This window comes from Loxodonta africana, chromosome 19 (genome assembly GCF_030014295.1).
Source record: "Loxodonta africana isolate mLoxAfr1 chromosome 19, mLoxAfr1.hap2, whole genome shotgun sequence".
Lineage (NCBI taxonomy): Eukaryota > Metazoa > Chordata > Mammalia > Proboscidea > Elephantidae > Loxodonta > Loxodonta africana.
The window spans coordinates 39,924,747-39,940,670 of NC_087360.1; the positions used below are offsets into that span (position 1 = coordinate 39,924,747).

General features: G+C 40.4%; 1 protein-coding gene across 1 annotated transcript in view; it reads left to right on the plus strand.

The window, feature by feature from the left end:
* The window catches only part of FAM167A (family with sequence similarity 167 member A), a 38,176-nt gene extending 23,576 nt beyond the window's left edge, over window positions 1-14,600 (plus strand). The window contains exon 2 of the mRNA XM_064272618.1: window positions 11,321-14,600. Within this exon, the coding sequence (XP_064128688.1) occupies window positions 11,321-11,584 (264 nt within the window). The 3' untranslated portion in view covers window positions 11,585-14,600. The remainder of the gene's footprint in view (window positions 1-11,320) is intronic.
* Window positions 14,601-15,924: the final 1,324 nt, after the last annotated feature.

The window sequence follows — 15,924 nt, forward strand, 5'->3', positions numbered from 1 at the left end:
TGGGCATCCTTTTCTTGTTTCCATTCTCAGAGGAAAGTTCTCAGCCTTTCTGCATTGAGTATAACACTGACTGTTGGTTTTTCACATATGCCGTTAATTATGTTGAGGAATTTCCCTTCTATTCCTATTTTGCTAAGAGTTTTTAGCAGAAAAGAGTGTCAAATTTTATTGAATGCATAAATTGCTATAATGATGTGGTCCTTTGTTTTATTTAAGTGGTGGATTACCTTGATTTTCTGATGCTGAGCCACCCTTGTCATGAATCCCACTTGATCATGGTGTTTGTTTTTTTTTTTAAGTATTTAAAAAAAAAAATCGTTTCCATTGAGTTGATTCCAACTCATAAGGACCCTATAGGACAGAGTAGAACTGCCTCATAGGGTTTCCAAGGAGCACCAGGTGGATTGAAACTGCTGACCTTTTGGTTAGCAGCTATAGCTCTTAACCACTATGCAAACAGGGTTTTCTAAGTTTTTTTTAATTAATTGATTTATTTACTGTGCTTTAAGTGAAAGTTTACAAATCAAGTCAGTTTCTCATACAAAAAGTTATACACATCTTGCTAAGTACTCCTAGCTGCTCTCCTCCTAACGAGACAGCACATTCCTCCTCTCTACCCTATATTTCCTGTGTCCATTCAGCCAGCTCCTGTCCCCCTCTTCCTTCTCACCTTGCCTTCAGACAGGAGTTGCCCACATAGTCTCGTGTGTCTACTTGTGCCAAGAAGTTCACTCCTCACCAGTGTCATTATGTATGATTTTTTAAAATATACTTTGATAGTCCATTGGCTAGATTTTTTTTTTTTAATTTTGTTTAGGTGAAAGTTTACAGCTCAAGTGAATTTCTCATACAAAAATTTACACACTTTTTGTTATGTGACAGTAGTTGCAATCCCTGTAATGTGACAGCACACTCCCCCTTTCCACTCCAGGTTTTCTGTGTTCACTCAACCGGCTCCTGTCTCTTCCTGCCTTCTTATCTCACCTCTCGACAGGAGCTGCCCATTAACCCTCTTGTATCTACTTGAACTAAGAAACACACTCTTCATGAGTATTTTGTGTTTTATAGATGATGGAAAAGCTCAATATCATCAGTCAGAACAGGGCCAGGGGCCAACTGTGGAACAGACCATCAATTGCTCATATGCAAGTTCAAGCTGAAACTGAAGAAAATCAGAGCAAGTCCACAAGAGCCAAAATATGACCTTGAGTATATTCCACCTGAATTTAGAGACCATCTGAAGAACAGATTTGACGCATTGAACACTAGTGACCAAAGACCAGATGAGCTGTGGAATGACATCAAGGACATCATCCATGAAGAAAGCAAGAAGTCACTGAAAAGACAGGAAAGAAAGAAAAGACCAAGATGGATGTCAGAGGAGACTCTGAAACTTGCTCTTGAGCGTCGAGCAGCTAAAGCAAAAGGAAGAATTGATGAAGCAAAAGAACTGAAGATTTCGAAGGGCCTCTCGAGAAGACAAAGTATTATAATTATGTGCAAAGAGCTGGAGATGGAAAACCAAAAGGGAAGAACACGCTCGGCATTTCTCAAGCTGAAAGAACTGAAGAAAAAATTCAAGCCTCAAGCTGCAATAGTGAAGGATTCCATGGGGAAAATATTAAATGACACAGGAAACATCAGAAGATGGAAGGAATACACAGAGTCATTATACCAAAAAGAATGTCAATGTTCAACCATTTCAAGAGGTGGCATATGATCAGGAACCGATGGTACTGAAGGAAGAAGTCCAAGCTGCTCTGAAGACATTGGCAAAAAACAACGCTCCAGGAATTGATGGAATATCAATTGAGATGTTTCAACAAACAGATGCAGCGCTGGAGGTGCTCACTCGTCTATGCCAAGAAATATGGAAGACAGCTTCCTGGCCAGCTGACTGGAAGAGATCCATATTTATGCCTATTCCCAAGAAAGGTGATCCAACAGAATGTGGAAATTATAGAACAATATCATTAATATCACACGCAAGCAAAATTTTGCTGAAGATCATTCAAAAATGGCTGCAGCAGTATATCAACAGGGAACTGCCAGAAATTCAGGCTGGTTTCAGAAGAGGACATGGAACCAGGGATATCATTGCTGATGTCAGATGGACCCTGGCTGAAAGCAGAGAATACCAGAAGGATGTTTACCTGTGTTTTATTGGCTATGCAAAGGCATTTGACTGCATGGATCATAACAAACTATGGATAACATTGCAAAGAATGGGAATTCCTGAACACTTAATTTTGCTCATGAGGAACCTGTATATAGATCAAGAGGCAGTTGTTTGGAAGAACAAGGGGATACTGATTGGTTTAAAGTCAGGAAAGGTGTGCGCCAGGGCTGTATTCTTTCACCATACCTATTTAATCTGTATGCTGAACAGATAATACAAGAAGCTGGACTATATGAAGAAGAACAGGGCATCAGGATTGGAGGAAGACACATTAACAACCTGCATTATGCAGATGACACAACCATGCTTGTTGAAAGTCAAGAGGAATTGAAGCACTTACTAATGAAGATCAAAGACCACAGCCTTCAGTATGGACTGCACCTCAACATAAAGAAAACAAAAATCCTCACAACTGGACCAGTGAGCAACATCCTGATAAATGGAGAAAAGATTGAAGTTGTCAAGGATTTCATTTTACTTGGATCCACAATCAACACCCATGGAAGCAGCAGTCAAGAAATCAAAAGATGCATTGCATTGGGTAAATCTGCTGCAAAGGACCTCTTCAAAGTGTTGAAGAGCAAGGATATCACCCTGAAGACTAAGGTGCGCCTGACCCAAGCCATGGTGTTTTCAATCGCATTATATGCATGTGAAAGCTGAACAATGGATAAGGAAGAACGAAGAAGAGTTGACGCCTTTGAATTGTGGTGTTGACGAAGAACGAACAAATCTGTCTTGGAAGAAGTGCAGCCAGAATGCTCCGACTGTATCTTACATACTTTGGACATGTTGTTAGGAGGAATTGGTCCCTGGAGAAGGCCATCACACTTGGCAGAGTACAGGGTCAGCGGAAAAGTGGAAGACCCTCAATGAGGTGGATTGACACAGTGGCTGCAACAATAAGCTCAAGCATAACAATGATTGTAAGGATGGTGCAGGACAGGGCAGTGTTTCGTTCTGTTGTGCATAGGGTCGTTATGGGTTGGAACCAACTCGATGGCACCTAACAACAACAACAACAACAGTCCAGTCTAATCTTTGTCTGAAGAGTTGGCTTCGGGAATGATTTTAGTTCTGGGTTAACAGAGGGTCTGGGGGCCAAATTTCTTTTTTTTTTTTTTTAATTGTACTTTAGATTAAGTGTTACAGAACTAACTAGTTTCTCATCAAACAGTACACACATTGTTCCATGACACTGGTTAACAACCCCACAACATGTCAACACTCTCCCTTCTCAACCCTGGGTTCCCTTTTACCAGCTTTCCTGTTCCCTCCTGCCTTCCAGTTCCTGCCCCAGGGCTGGTGCACCCTTTTAGTTTTGTTTTGTTCCACGGGCCTGTTCAATCTTTGGCTGAAGGATGAACCTCAAGAATGACCTTATTACTGAGCTGAAAGGGTGTCGGGGGCCATACTCTCAGGTTTTCTCCAGTCTCTGTCAGGCCAGCAAGTCTGGTCTTTCTTTTTGAGTTAGAATTTTGTTCTACATTTTTCTCCAGCTCTGTCTGGGACCCTCTATTGTGATCCCTGTCAGAGCAGTCAGTGGTGGTAGCCAGGCACCATCTCGATGTACAGGACTCAGTCTAGTGGAGGCTGTGGTAGATGGGAGGCTGAGGTAGATGTGGTCCATTAGTCCTTTGGACTAATCTTTCCCTTGTATCTTTAGTTTTCCTCATTCTTCCTTACTCCCAAAGGGGTGAGACCAGTGAAGTATCCTAGATGGCCGCTCACAGGGTTTTAAGACCACAGATGCTATTCACCAAAATAGAACCTCGAACATATTCTTTATAAACTATGTTATGCCAATTGATATTTGCTAGCGTTTTGTTGAAAATTTTTGCATATATGTTCATAAGGGATATTGGTCTGTAGTTTTCTTTCTTTGTGATGTCTCTTGCCTGGTTTCCATACCAGGGGTATGCTGGCTTCATAGAGCGTGTTCATAGAGCGTGTTTTTGAAGAGGCTGAGTAGGATTGATGTCAACTTGTCTCTGAATGTTTGGTAGAATCTCCAAAGTAGCTATCTAGTCCTGGGTTTTATTTTATTTTATTTTTTGGTAGTTTTTGATGACATCCTCAATTTGTTTTGTAATGGGTCTGTTTAAATTTTCTACCTCTGTGTTTAATTTGGGTAGGTGGTGTGTTTCTAGGAATTTGTCCATTTCCTCTAGGCCTTCAATTTTTTGGAGTATAATTTTTCGGAGTATAATTTTTCATACTGATCAGTTAAAATCTTCTTTATCTCTGATGGATCAGTTGTAATGTCTCCAGTTTCTTTTCTTAATTTGGTTATTTGCCTCTTCTGGATTTTTTTCTTTTGTCAATCTGGCCAGTGGTTTGTCTATTTTGTCGATCCTTTCAAAGAGCCAACTTCTGATTTTGTTAATTCTTTCAATTGTTTTTCTATTTTCTCATTCATTTAATTCTGCCCTGATTTTTATTATTGCTTTTTTTCTAGTTAGTTTTGGCTTCTTTTGCTCTTCTTTTTTATTTGTTAAAGTTGTTGGTTTAAGGTAGTGATTATGGATCTTTCTTCTTTTTAAATGTAGGCATTTATTGCTATAAATTTCCCTCTGAGTACTGCTTTTGCTGTGTCTCAAAGGTTTTGATATGTTGTGTTTTCATTTTTGTTTGGTTCTAGGAATTTTTAGTTTCATTTTTGATTTCTCATATGACAGAATAATTTTTAAGTTGTGTATTATTTCATTTCCATGTAATTATTTTTTTTCCTTATTTAACCTGTTGTTGATTTCTAGTTTCATGCCACTATGTTCCAGGAAGATGCCTTGTATAATTTTTTGATCTTTCTAAATTTTTTGAGGCTTGTTTTGTTGTCTAGCATATGTTCTATTCTGCAAAATGATCCATGTGCTCTGGAGAAGAATGTGTATCGTTCTGTTGTTGAGTGGAGTGTTCTACATATGTCCATTAGGTTCAATTGGCTTATGGTTTTATTTAAGTTCTCAATATCTTTAATGATTTTCTTTTTAGATGTTCTGTCTGTAATTGAAAATGATGTGTTGAAGTCCTCTATTATTATTGTGAAATTGTCTATTTCTCCTTTCATATTAGTCAGAATCTATTTCATGTATCTTAGTACATTGCTGTTAGGTGCATATATATTTATAATTGTTATGTAATTGGTTCTTTGATTGTTATGTGATGTCCTCCTTTATCTCTTGTAACAGATTTTGATTTTAAGTCTATTTTATCTGATATTAGTATGACTACGCCTGCTCTTTTTTGTTTTACTGGTTGCATGGAATATTTTTCTCCATCTTGCATTTTCAGTATGTGTCCTTGTGTCTAAGGTGGGTTTTTGGTAGAGAGAAAAGGGATAGATCATGGTTTGTTTTTGTTATTATTATTATTCATTCTGCCACTCTCTGCCTTTTGCATGGGGTGTTTAGAACATTTAAGGTTATTACTGAAAACAAATTGCCTTCCTTACTCATTTTGTTTTTTGAGTATTTTATATGTTGTTTGTTTAACATACTGATTTTTCTGTTTTTCTTTGTATTTGGGTGCTTTCTTGTGATGAGCCTTTTTGTTAATTTGCTTCTTTTCTCCTGAGTGTTTCTTCTTGGTGGTTTCTTAGTGGTTACCACATATGTCACCTTACATGACTTATAATTACTACAGCATCTAGCATATGAATAATTGTTAACATACAACCTTAACATAATAACTCTATTCCTGATATGCTCTTCCTTCCCCCATTTCTGTTGGCATGTCTCCATTACCATCAATGTACAACCTATATTTGATAAGTTTAGTTTGTACTTACGTCTAACTGTTCTTGCCTTTCCATTTAGAGTACTCCCTTGAGTAATACTTGCAAAATTGGTCTGGTAGTGGTAAATTCCCAGAGCTTCTGTTTCTTTGGGAATGTCTTGATCACCCCTTCATTTTTTAATGACAGCTTTACTAGGTAAAGCATTCTTGGTTGACAATTATTTTGGTTCAGTATTTTATATATGTCACACCATTGTCTTCTGGCCTCTAGAGTTTTGGTGGAGAAGTCCACACTGATGCTTATGAAAGACACTTGGTATGTTAAATTTTGTTTGTCTTTTGTTGCTTTCAAAATTCTCTCCTTGTCTTTGGTTTTCAAGAATTTTATTAGTATATGTCACAGAGTTGATTTTTTTTTTTCTCTCCTGATTAGGTTTCACGTAACTTCCTGTATTTGCAAGCTTGGTCTCTGCTCAGGTCTGGGAAATTCTCTCTATCTCTTGGAAAATTGTTTCTATGTCTTTATTGTTGTTGTGGTGCTCTGGGATTCCAATCATTCTGATGTTAGGTTTCTTAATTGAATCCCAGATTTCTTTCTGGGTTTGTTCACTTTTCTCTGTTCTTTTCTCTTGTTTCTCTTGAGGTTTGATGAGTTCAGTTATTTTGTCTTCTAATTCAGGAATTCTATCTTCTGCTTGTTGACTGTATTGTTGAGTGTATCTCTTGCTTTTTCTAAATCAGATGTTCTATTCTTCAGTTCCAGTAGTTCTCTTTGGATTTTTTTATGTTTTCAAATTCCTTGTTGAATCACTCGTTTTGTTCCTCCATTTGTTTCCTGAACTTTGCTAGTTTGTTTACTGTGTGTGTGTTTTGTTTTGTTTTGTTTTGCTTTTTAAAACATATTTAGCACCATAGTCTGAAAATTATCAATTCTTTGCATTATTCTTGCCTCCACAGGAGAGATTTCCTCTTTTTCATGTTTTGCTTTTGAGTGTTCCTTCTTCTCTTGTGTTTTTGTGTATTTTACTAGTTTGTGTTGAACTTGAGCCATTTTGTTATCTTTGAATTTTTTTTCTGTTTATTGCAGGAAAATTTTCTGATTGGGTGTCCTTGTGGGAGAGCGTCCAATTGTCCAGTTGCCAACTGAAAGGCTGGGCTTGCACCCAGCCATTCACATGGGAGAAAGACACAGCAGACCGCTCTGTCCAAGATTCACAGGCTCAGAAATCCCAGGAGGCAATACGCTGCAGCCACTTCAGGTTCCCTGTTAGAATTACTCAGTGGCAGCAGGATTGTATCTTCTCTTGTGAACCACTAAATGGTACTCTTATACTTAGATCTTTTCTTCCCCCTCCTCCCCAGTTGATTCCAGAGACCTGTATGCTTGGTCTCTGAGATTCAATATGCATGTGCGGGAGGAGTGGAGTTTGCCGGATGCCTCAGCTGGTGTGCATGGTGGGGATGGACTTTACTGTGGTGACAGTGAGGTTTTTTTTAGTCTTTCCCTCACCGGTGCCCTTGCACTGGCACACCCACTACCCACAGTGTCCTGCCAGGGGCTGCCTCCTGCTTGCCTGTCAGTCTAGACCATTCCCCTCACCCTGTTGCCCTTGCAGCTCTTTCTGGTCCTAGAGCTCGTATTAGTTTCTGGCCTCAGGGAGGTTTAACAGTACTCTCATGCAGTGTCAAGATCTTCCTTCACCCCCACCCACTTGCTCAGCCTGCAAACTCCCACGGCTAATTTGTGCTACCTTAAAAAATTTTGACTAGAGCTTCCTCAGACATACTCCCTTTCTGTGTTCCTTGCTTGAGGTGTTAATCCAGTCCTATCCCAAAATGGCTGGGATGAGCACATGCTTCTGATGTTAGCAGGTAGGATCTCTCAGTTTCTGTGCTGACCCTGTTCCTTCTCTCCCATGCTTCTGGACTCACCCAGATTCTTCAATTCCTCAACTGCTGCCTGGAATTCCAAGATCTCAGTCTGTGCTTGTTTTTATTTGTTGTTCAGTGAGTTGGTTGCTGGGGGAGTATATGGGAGTGTTCATTTACTTTGCCGTCTTGTTATGCCTCCCTCTGCTCTCTCTAACTGCATCACAGCCTTCTGCTCCTTCCTAAGTAACTACCATGCTTCTGACTTAAGTTAATTTTTTTAAGTTTTTTTTTTTATTAAAAAGAAAATTAAGCCTCTTAACCCTGCACATTTTTCTCAAGAGACTTGGAAAAGCTATGGGGCTCAAGTTAGTATTCAAGACATAAAGTCACCCTTGGAAAATCCTTTATGTGGACCACAGAATAGATGATAATAGGTCCAACACAGCCAGTTTTCCCTGGTTCTTTCCTGAAAAGAACAATGTTCCTTTGATCATGCATCTGATGAAGCAGTTGATTTATATTCAGGGAGTCATAACAAAAAATATGTATCCTGAAGTTTTAAATATTAGAGTCCTCAGCAAATCCTAGGATGAAATATGCTGAGACACCCTCAGAACCAAGGTCTGCTGATGAAACAGCAGATGTACCACTCCCTCTTATATTCACTCAGGGCATAAACTAGTGGGATGGCCAGAATCACTATTCAAATTGTGATTTCATTTCTCACCTTTCTCTTTTGTAGAGTTGAATGCATATAAGCTAAACAGAAGTGTGAGGTCATCCACTGAGGTTGCCTTTGTCCAGTCAAAGAAACTGGACATGTACCTATCATCTCTCTTTTCGACTGACTGTGATAGGCTTTAAATTCTAAATTGTTTTCTGACTGTGGTTAAGTGCTCAGCTGTTAATCAAAAGGTCAGCATCTCGAACCCATCAGTGACTCCACCAACAGAAGAAAGATGTGGCAGTGTACTTCCATAAAGATTACAGCCTTGGAAACCCTATGGGGCAGTTCTACTCTGTCCTATAGGATCACTATGAGTCGGAATTGGCTTGACAGCAACAGGCTTATCAGCCATAGAAAATAGCCACCACCACCAATCTCCATGTACCCACTGGCAGGCACCATCTCACAGATAGTCCCAGACATCTACTCAAGTCTGAAGCTCTCTAACTTTAAACTATCTTTTTAGAACAAAGATTAAATTCCTGAAGCCAAAGTTCAAATCTAAACCATAGGGCTGCTAGCTTCAAAAAAAAAAAAAAAAAAATCTACCTTCCAATTATAGAATATCCGAAAGAGAAGTGGTACAAACAAAACTCTCTGGAGGACCACCTTACACAAGACAATGAGTGTGAGCTAGTGCCATCTTTCAGACAGATTTGACATCCATCTCCTTCAGAAGGGTTTAGGCAGCATCTAGCCCAGTTCCAGGCATGGCTAGGTGTTCCATAAAGAATGTATGCATGACTAACCATCCTATGGTGAGCCTGTACTCATTAATTTGGTACTATCCTAGGTCAACAGAATTCCTGATTGGCAAGAAATTTTGATTGAGAAGTAAACTAATGAATTGGGGTCTATGAACTTTAATCTCAATTTTGCCATTAAATACTTTGCTGACTTCCGAGCAAAGCTTTATATCTTGATATTTCTCATCTATGAAGTTGAGAGAAAAAAGATCTGCAAATCTGTAGAAGTGCATAAAAAATGAAAGAGAAGAATAATGGATCACTTAACAGAGATGCACTCTGTTCCAAACCTGAAAAGGGGAAAAGTGAGAACATTTGCATTCATTTTCCTAACCACAAGGAGGGTTTCTCTGGAATCTCATGGTTGATTTTTCCAAATCTGTTTTGCTTCAAGTACAAGTTGAAGGACATAGCTGAGCATGAGTACATAAAAATACTTCAACAATAACCACTTGCAAGTGTGGCAGAGTAAAGAGTGAGAAAGAATAGGATCCTGTGTCAAGTAGGTAGTGATGAAGGCACTAGGAGGCCAAAGAGTTCCCATGAGCTCTAATCCCATCCCTGCCACATCACAACTGTGCAACTGAGCAACTCATTGAAGCTCTCTGAGTTCCAGTTTCCTGTCTTGTAAAATACTCAACCAAACTGCCCTGCTGGTACCTCTGGGGTTGTTGTGAAGTTCCAACAAGGTTAAATAAGTAAATGAATTCTGGGAACTGTGACTAATAGGCCAGGTAAGGAGTTATTCTCATATCCCTTCCTCAGTTAGGAAACATGAAAGCACTAAAAATATCATGAACCTTCTGATAGATCATTGAGAAGACAACTGACTCCAAAAACCACAATCTAATGATACCTTAAGAGGCAGAAGAATGTAGTTGCCAGTGGTTTGGGTTCTGGAGACTGACTGTCTGGGTTCATAATCCCAGCTCTGACTTGGCACAAATTGCTTACTTTGCTGTGCTTCAGCATCTTCATCTATAAAATGTAGATGATGATGGCAATATTACCTCACAGAGTTGTAATAAAGATGAACTGTTATATGTTAATATACAATGAAGGATTTAGAGCAGTGCCTGGTTTGTAGAAAAACATGCAATAAATATTAACATATTTCTATGTTTGACTATTAAGAAATATTTCACAAATATTTAAAAATTCTAACATCTTTAAAGAATAATAACAGCACACCCACAACCAAGCATAAGATATAAAACATTACCAATACTGATGAAGCCACTGTATACCTTCCCCAATAACATTCCCTCCTGTCCACCTAGAGGTAACTGTGCTCCTGAATTTGGTATTTTTCATTCCCATGCATTTCTTTGGACTTTTACTCCATCTGTATATATCTCTAACAATGAGACTGAATTGAAACTATCTCTAAGTCAGGACTGATAGACTCCTCTGTTGTATGAAGCATAGTATGGCGTAGTATGAAGTCGGTGGGTGGTGCAGTTAACACAGTAGGCTGCTAACTGCTATCCGAAAGGTTGGAGATTCAAGTCCATCCAGAAGTGCCTAAGAAGAAAGGATTGGCGATCTACTTCTTAAAAATCAGCCACTGAAAATCCTATGGAACATAGTTCTATTCTGACATACGTGGGGTCGCCATGAGTCTGAATCAACTCCATGGCAACTGGTTAGGCATAGTATCTCTTTTAGCACAAACTATTGTTTTACAAGCATACTCTCATTTGTCGTGTTGCTTTCTGTGTCTTTTCACCTCCCTGTACTAGGAATATTGGCACCCTGGTGGCGCAGTGGTTAAGAGCACGGCTGCCAACAAAAAGGTCAGCAGTTGGAATCCACCAGCTGCTCCTTGGAAACCCTGTGGAGCAGTTCTACTCTGTCCTATAGGGTCTCTATGAGTAGAAAATGACTTGATGGGAATGGATTTGTTTTTGTTTGTTTGTTTTTGGTATGCTAGGAAAGTGCTTATATTTCCAGGGTGGACTGTTTAATAATCTAAGACATAAACTAGATCTCCTATTAATGGGTCTGTACTTGTCAGGCCCCTTACCCCACTATTTGCTGATACCTCCTCCTTCTTTCTAGACAGAGATGCAGCTGCAGGACCAGCAATTGGCGAGACAGCTCATGCGCCTGCGCAGTGACATCAATAAACTGAAGATTGAACAGACCTGCCACCTTCACAGGAGAATGCTGAATGATGCCACCTATGAACTGGAGGAACGGGATGAGCTGTCCGATCTCTCCTGTGACTCCCCTCTTGCCTCCCCCTTCAGTCTCTCCACTCCACTCAAGCTCATTGGCGTCACCAAGATGAACATCAACTCCCGAAGATTCTCTCTCTGCTGAGAAGCTCTAGAAGGAGGCAAAGGAGCCAGAGCAGGGGTTTAGAGATGGGGGGATTACTTGGTAAGGAAGTTGAGGCAGAGTTACCCTGAGTAGGTCTCCCCAGAGGCAGGGCACCCACAGAACAAACCTGCAGCATTTCCCTGCAGCTGGTGAATCATCGAAGGGGCTCTCTCAGGGGCCCAGCTGGGGAATCTCAGCATCCTCACGACTGACTCTTCATTTAATATCCAAAGATGCTGCAGAAGGGCCATTCCAACCAAATGGGAAATGAGAACTAGGTTCCCAACATGATCTATCACAGTCCTCCCCTCAGTGCGCCACGGTCCTGTTCTCAGAATCACTGGTGCTATGAACCGGGATCCCACAGGGAGGGTCCCCCACAGGATGTTATACTTGAAGAAGGCTCCCCCAATGACACTGAGCCCCCAGGAGGGAAGGTGATTAGATATGTTAAATGTGCCCATCATCATGTTGCTGTCCTCTAAGTACTGGCTCAAATTCACCCTAAATAGATGACTCAACAACTTTGACAGGGACCCACTAGGGAAGGAAAACCAAAAGGAATAGCATCGTGAAGCTTGGGAATGCAGACTTCATGGCCCAGCAACCAGTGCCCCAGGAGAGCACATGGTCCAGGCAGCTGTCGGCCTTTGACCTTGGCTCTACGAGGCCATGCACATTGTTTTGAAGTATGCCAGTATGTGTGACAGGCACACACAAGTGTAGTTTGGGAAAAACAAGCATAGACCCCTGTTTTGCTGTGAGCACATATACCAATCAGAATCTCCAAAGAGCCCCTTTGCTTCCACTCCATAACCTCACGGACTGCCTAGGAGACCCTTGGTGACTGAACCAGGCAGAACTGTAAAAGGATTTCCCATAATTCTCCTGTTGGGAGATGGTGTCACCTACATGACCTTTTTCCCTCCCCAGAAAGACAATCAAGGGAGGCCACAGCTTGTCTTGAGTCTCCTCTGAGATTCTGTGTCTGACCTAACAATTGACTTTAATTGAACCAGACTGTTACTAATCTGCTGCTAACTTGTAAATAACTGCTTTTTTTCCCCAAATGAGGAAACCAATTGGGTAGGTCAAATATGAGGTTTAGGATTTGATTTTAAGAGAGTCTCCCTAACAACAAATTGAAAACTGAAACCTCAACAGATTAGGAAAATTAAGCTGATATAACACCATATGGCAGGATGTTCCTCTTCCAACCTAGTATGATCATAAAATCCATGGAGTTTTGACCTTTGATGTCATCTAGTCTTGCCCTCTCATCATAAAGGACTAAACTGAAACCCAGAGAGAGAAAATGACTTCCATTAGGCTACACAGCTATTTAGCAGCTATAGAACATTGAAGTATTTAATCATTAACAATAATGCCTGAGCTTGAACTCCGAAGATGACCCGAATGCTTTGCCAAACCCTCAAACTGCCAAACCTTCTAACTCTCCACCTCACTCAGCTATCCCCCTCCCCCACTCCCCCACACTGGAATTCAGAGTATTGAGGTCAAGCTGAGAGCAATGCCTAGACAGTGGACCAACAGGACATGTAGTGGACCTACAGGACGTGCATCACTATCCCATAGTTCAAGTACAGGGTCCTGCAGCTCTACCTTCATATTTAGCCTTCCTGTATGATCTCATTCATGTGTACACACACACAAAGAAACACACAGAGGGGAAAAATTGGTTTTCTTTTGTGGGCTGGGAGTGGGAGGATGCAAATCGACAGTCCCTAGTTAGACAGAAGGGAACGGTGGTCACTTCCTTGTGATTTCTAAGAGTGTTTATGCTCCCTTCAAAAAAGGTCAAACAACATAGCCATTTGTTTCCCAGCCCTAATCTGAGCAATGAGGAAAGTCAGAGGCCCAGAGGATTCAGTAAAGAGGATCTCAGTGGAGAGCCAGGCCTCCTCCAGGCCTGTTCTCCCTCATGCAGAAAGGGAGGGAGAGTTATTTGCACTAAGTGAAGTCTTTCCTTAGGGATTAGGTACAAGCACTGCCAAGTCTGAAAGAAGTACTCTTGCCAGAATTTAAGAATGTGCCTTTGAGGTAGTGGGGTATCCACCCTAGCCTGCATACTCTTACCCACTGTCATCGAAAAGAACACACACATCAATATACTTCAACTCATACAGTAAAGCCCGTTGCATATTCTAAAATTGAACCAATCTTTTAATTTTAGAAATTAGTTATTATAGTAACTGGAAAAAAAAAAAAAGGATTCAACTAAAGATGAGTAATTCACTTGCTCAGTTAGCCTAATGTTTTCTTCCTTTCTTTGTTTTTAGAGAGGAAATTAACATCAAGACACAATTATTTGGATAGGTTAGCTACCTCAGCTCTTTTGTTTAGTACCACCCAAGTGAATTTTATTTGGGATAAGGAGGGAAAGATAAGTTGGTCAGAAGAGAAAAGGAGGGGGAAAGACAGCTAAGTTTTCTTACTCACAGTCCAGTGCCTGTTAGTGCCCTTACTTTCCACATGGAATACAAACAACTAACCAAGTTAATTCAACTTTGGGAAGTCACTGTTTTGTGTGGGCAGATAGATGTCTATGGGTCTCAGCAATGTTGGCTTAACCTTCTTTGCCAAATTCCCAAGTCAATTTTCTGGCTTACTATGTGTATACTATATTGTTTGTAGTTGTACTCATTATTCATCTTTCTGCCATTCCCAAGTATCCCCTGGGTGTACACCATGAAGTCTCTATTGGCATTTTTGTGTGTGGTGATGTCTAATGCCTTCATGAGTTCAGTAGCAACCACAAAGTCCTGGAGCCTGGGCAGGCTTGACAGTGGTATTACCTAGCCTAAGGCCTGCTCCCTAATATCATTAGCAATACCAAGTGCTATTACATACTTGATGGACAATTTAAAATTTTATTTTTATGATCTTTTTTTCTATGTTGCTGTTAGAAAAAGTGAAATAAAAAATTTCAAAAGGAGATATTCATATAAAGAGGAAAAATCTGCATTATTTTAATTTGTCTCTGCCTTAGCACACAGAGCAGGCATAAGCATTTAATAAAAAGAGAGGAGGGGAGAGGGAGGAAGGAAGGAGATAAGGAAGGAAGGGAAGGAGAATAAATTATTTGATCAATCAACAGCTGAATGGAGGCATGGACAGAGGAAAGTATTCACCAAAATCATTCTTTTTTTTTTGTGCCTTCCTCTAAGGAGGCCTGCTTGGTGATTGTTGCCATTTAGCCGCTTCACACTGTGAGCTAAGTGAGCTCAATAGGTGGTGGTGAGAAACTAAATTATTGTTCCTGATTTTGGCCTTGATCAGAGCCAAACTAAATCCATTTCCTCTTCCAGTAGTCCTTTCGAAGGTAATAGATAATATTTCTATACTCTGAAGACAATTTGTGCCTTAAAGTGTTTTATCCTTTTAAAGCAGTGGTCCTCCAAATGAAGAGTGCATGAGACTCATCTATGGTGCTTGCTGCAAATGCATATTCCCGGGAAAATCACTAGGCCTCACCCCTAGGGATTCTAGTTCTATTGGTCTGAGTGGGGCCTGGGAATCTGCTTTTAAAAAACACCCCAGGTGACTCTGCTATAAAAAAAAAAATATGGTCAGATAATTTAAGAAACACCTAAAAACAACAAAGTAGGCAAGGAGAAGCATTGTTTTTAGTTGATCCTATCTCAGTGTTTTCAAAAGAGGAAAAGATCAAAGCAGGTGTTAATATTCCCATTTTACAGAAGAAGTAAGTGAAGGGAAGCTTTCTAGCAGTCCCTTGGGGATTATATCACCTGCCTAAACCAAGAGAAAAGGACATCATATTTGGTAAAGTAGAGGGTCAGCAAAAATGAGGGAAACCTTGAATGAGATGGATTAACACAATAGCCCCAACAGTGGGCCCAAACATACCAACTATCATGAAGATGGCACAGGGCCAGGCAATATTTTGTTCTGTTATACATAAAGTCACCATGAGTTGGAACCAACTTGGTGGCAACTAACAACAACAAACCAAGAGACAGTGACTATGATCTACTCCCCGCAAAGAGCACACAATATAAATTGGCCATTTAGAACGTGGGCTATGAAGTCATGGGCAGAGCAGGCACTCCAGCAGTGGTCTCCACCATCCACCATTGACCATCTGTTTCAAAGGGCACACAAGAAGCCATTTGGCCCTTGCACTCATGCAGGTAAGACTACATATACACTTTTTCAGCCCCAAAGGGAAACTACCCTAATTTGGCTTCCAAACAAATAATTTTAAGTTCCATAGAAAAGATGAAAAGTGACTACAGCATAATTGTGTAAGAAGGTGCTGCTTCTCAGAAAAACCTTCTCAAAGAAGGTGATATTTCAGC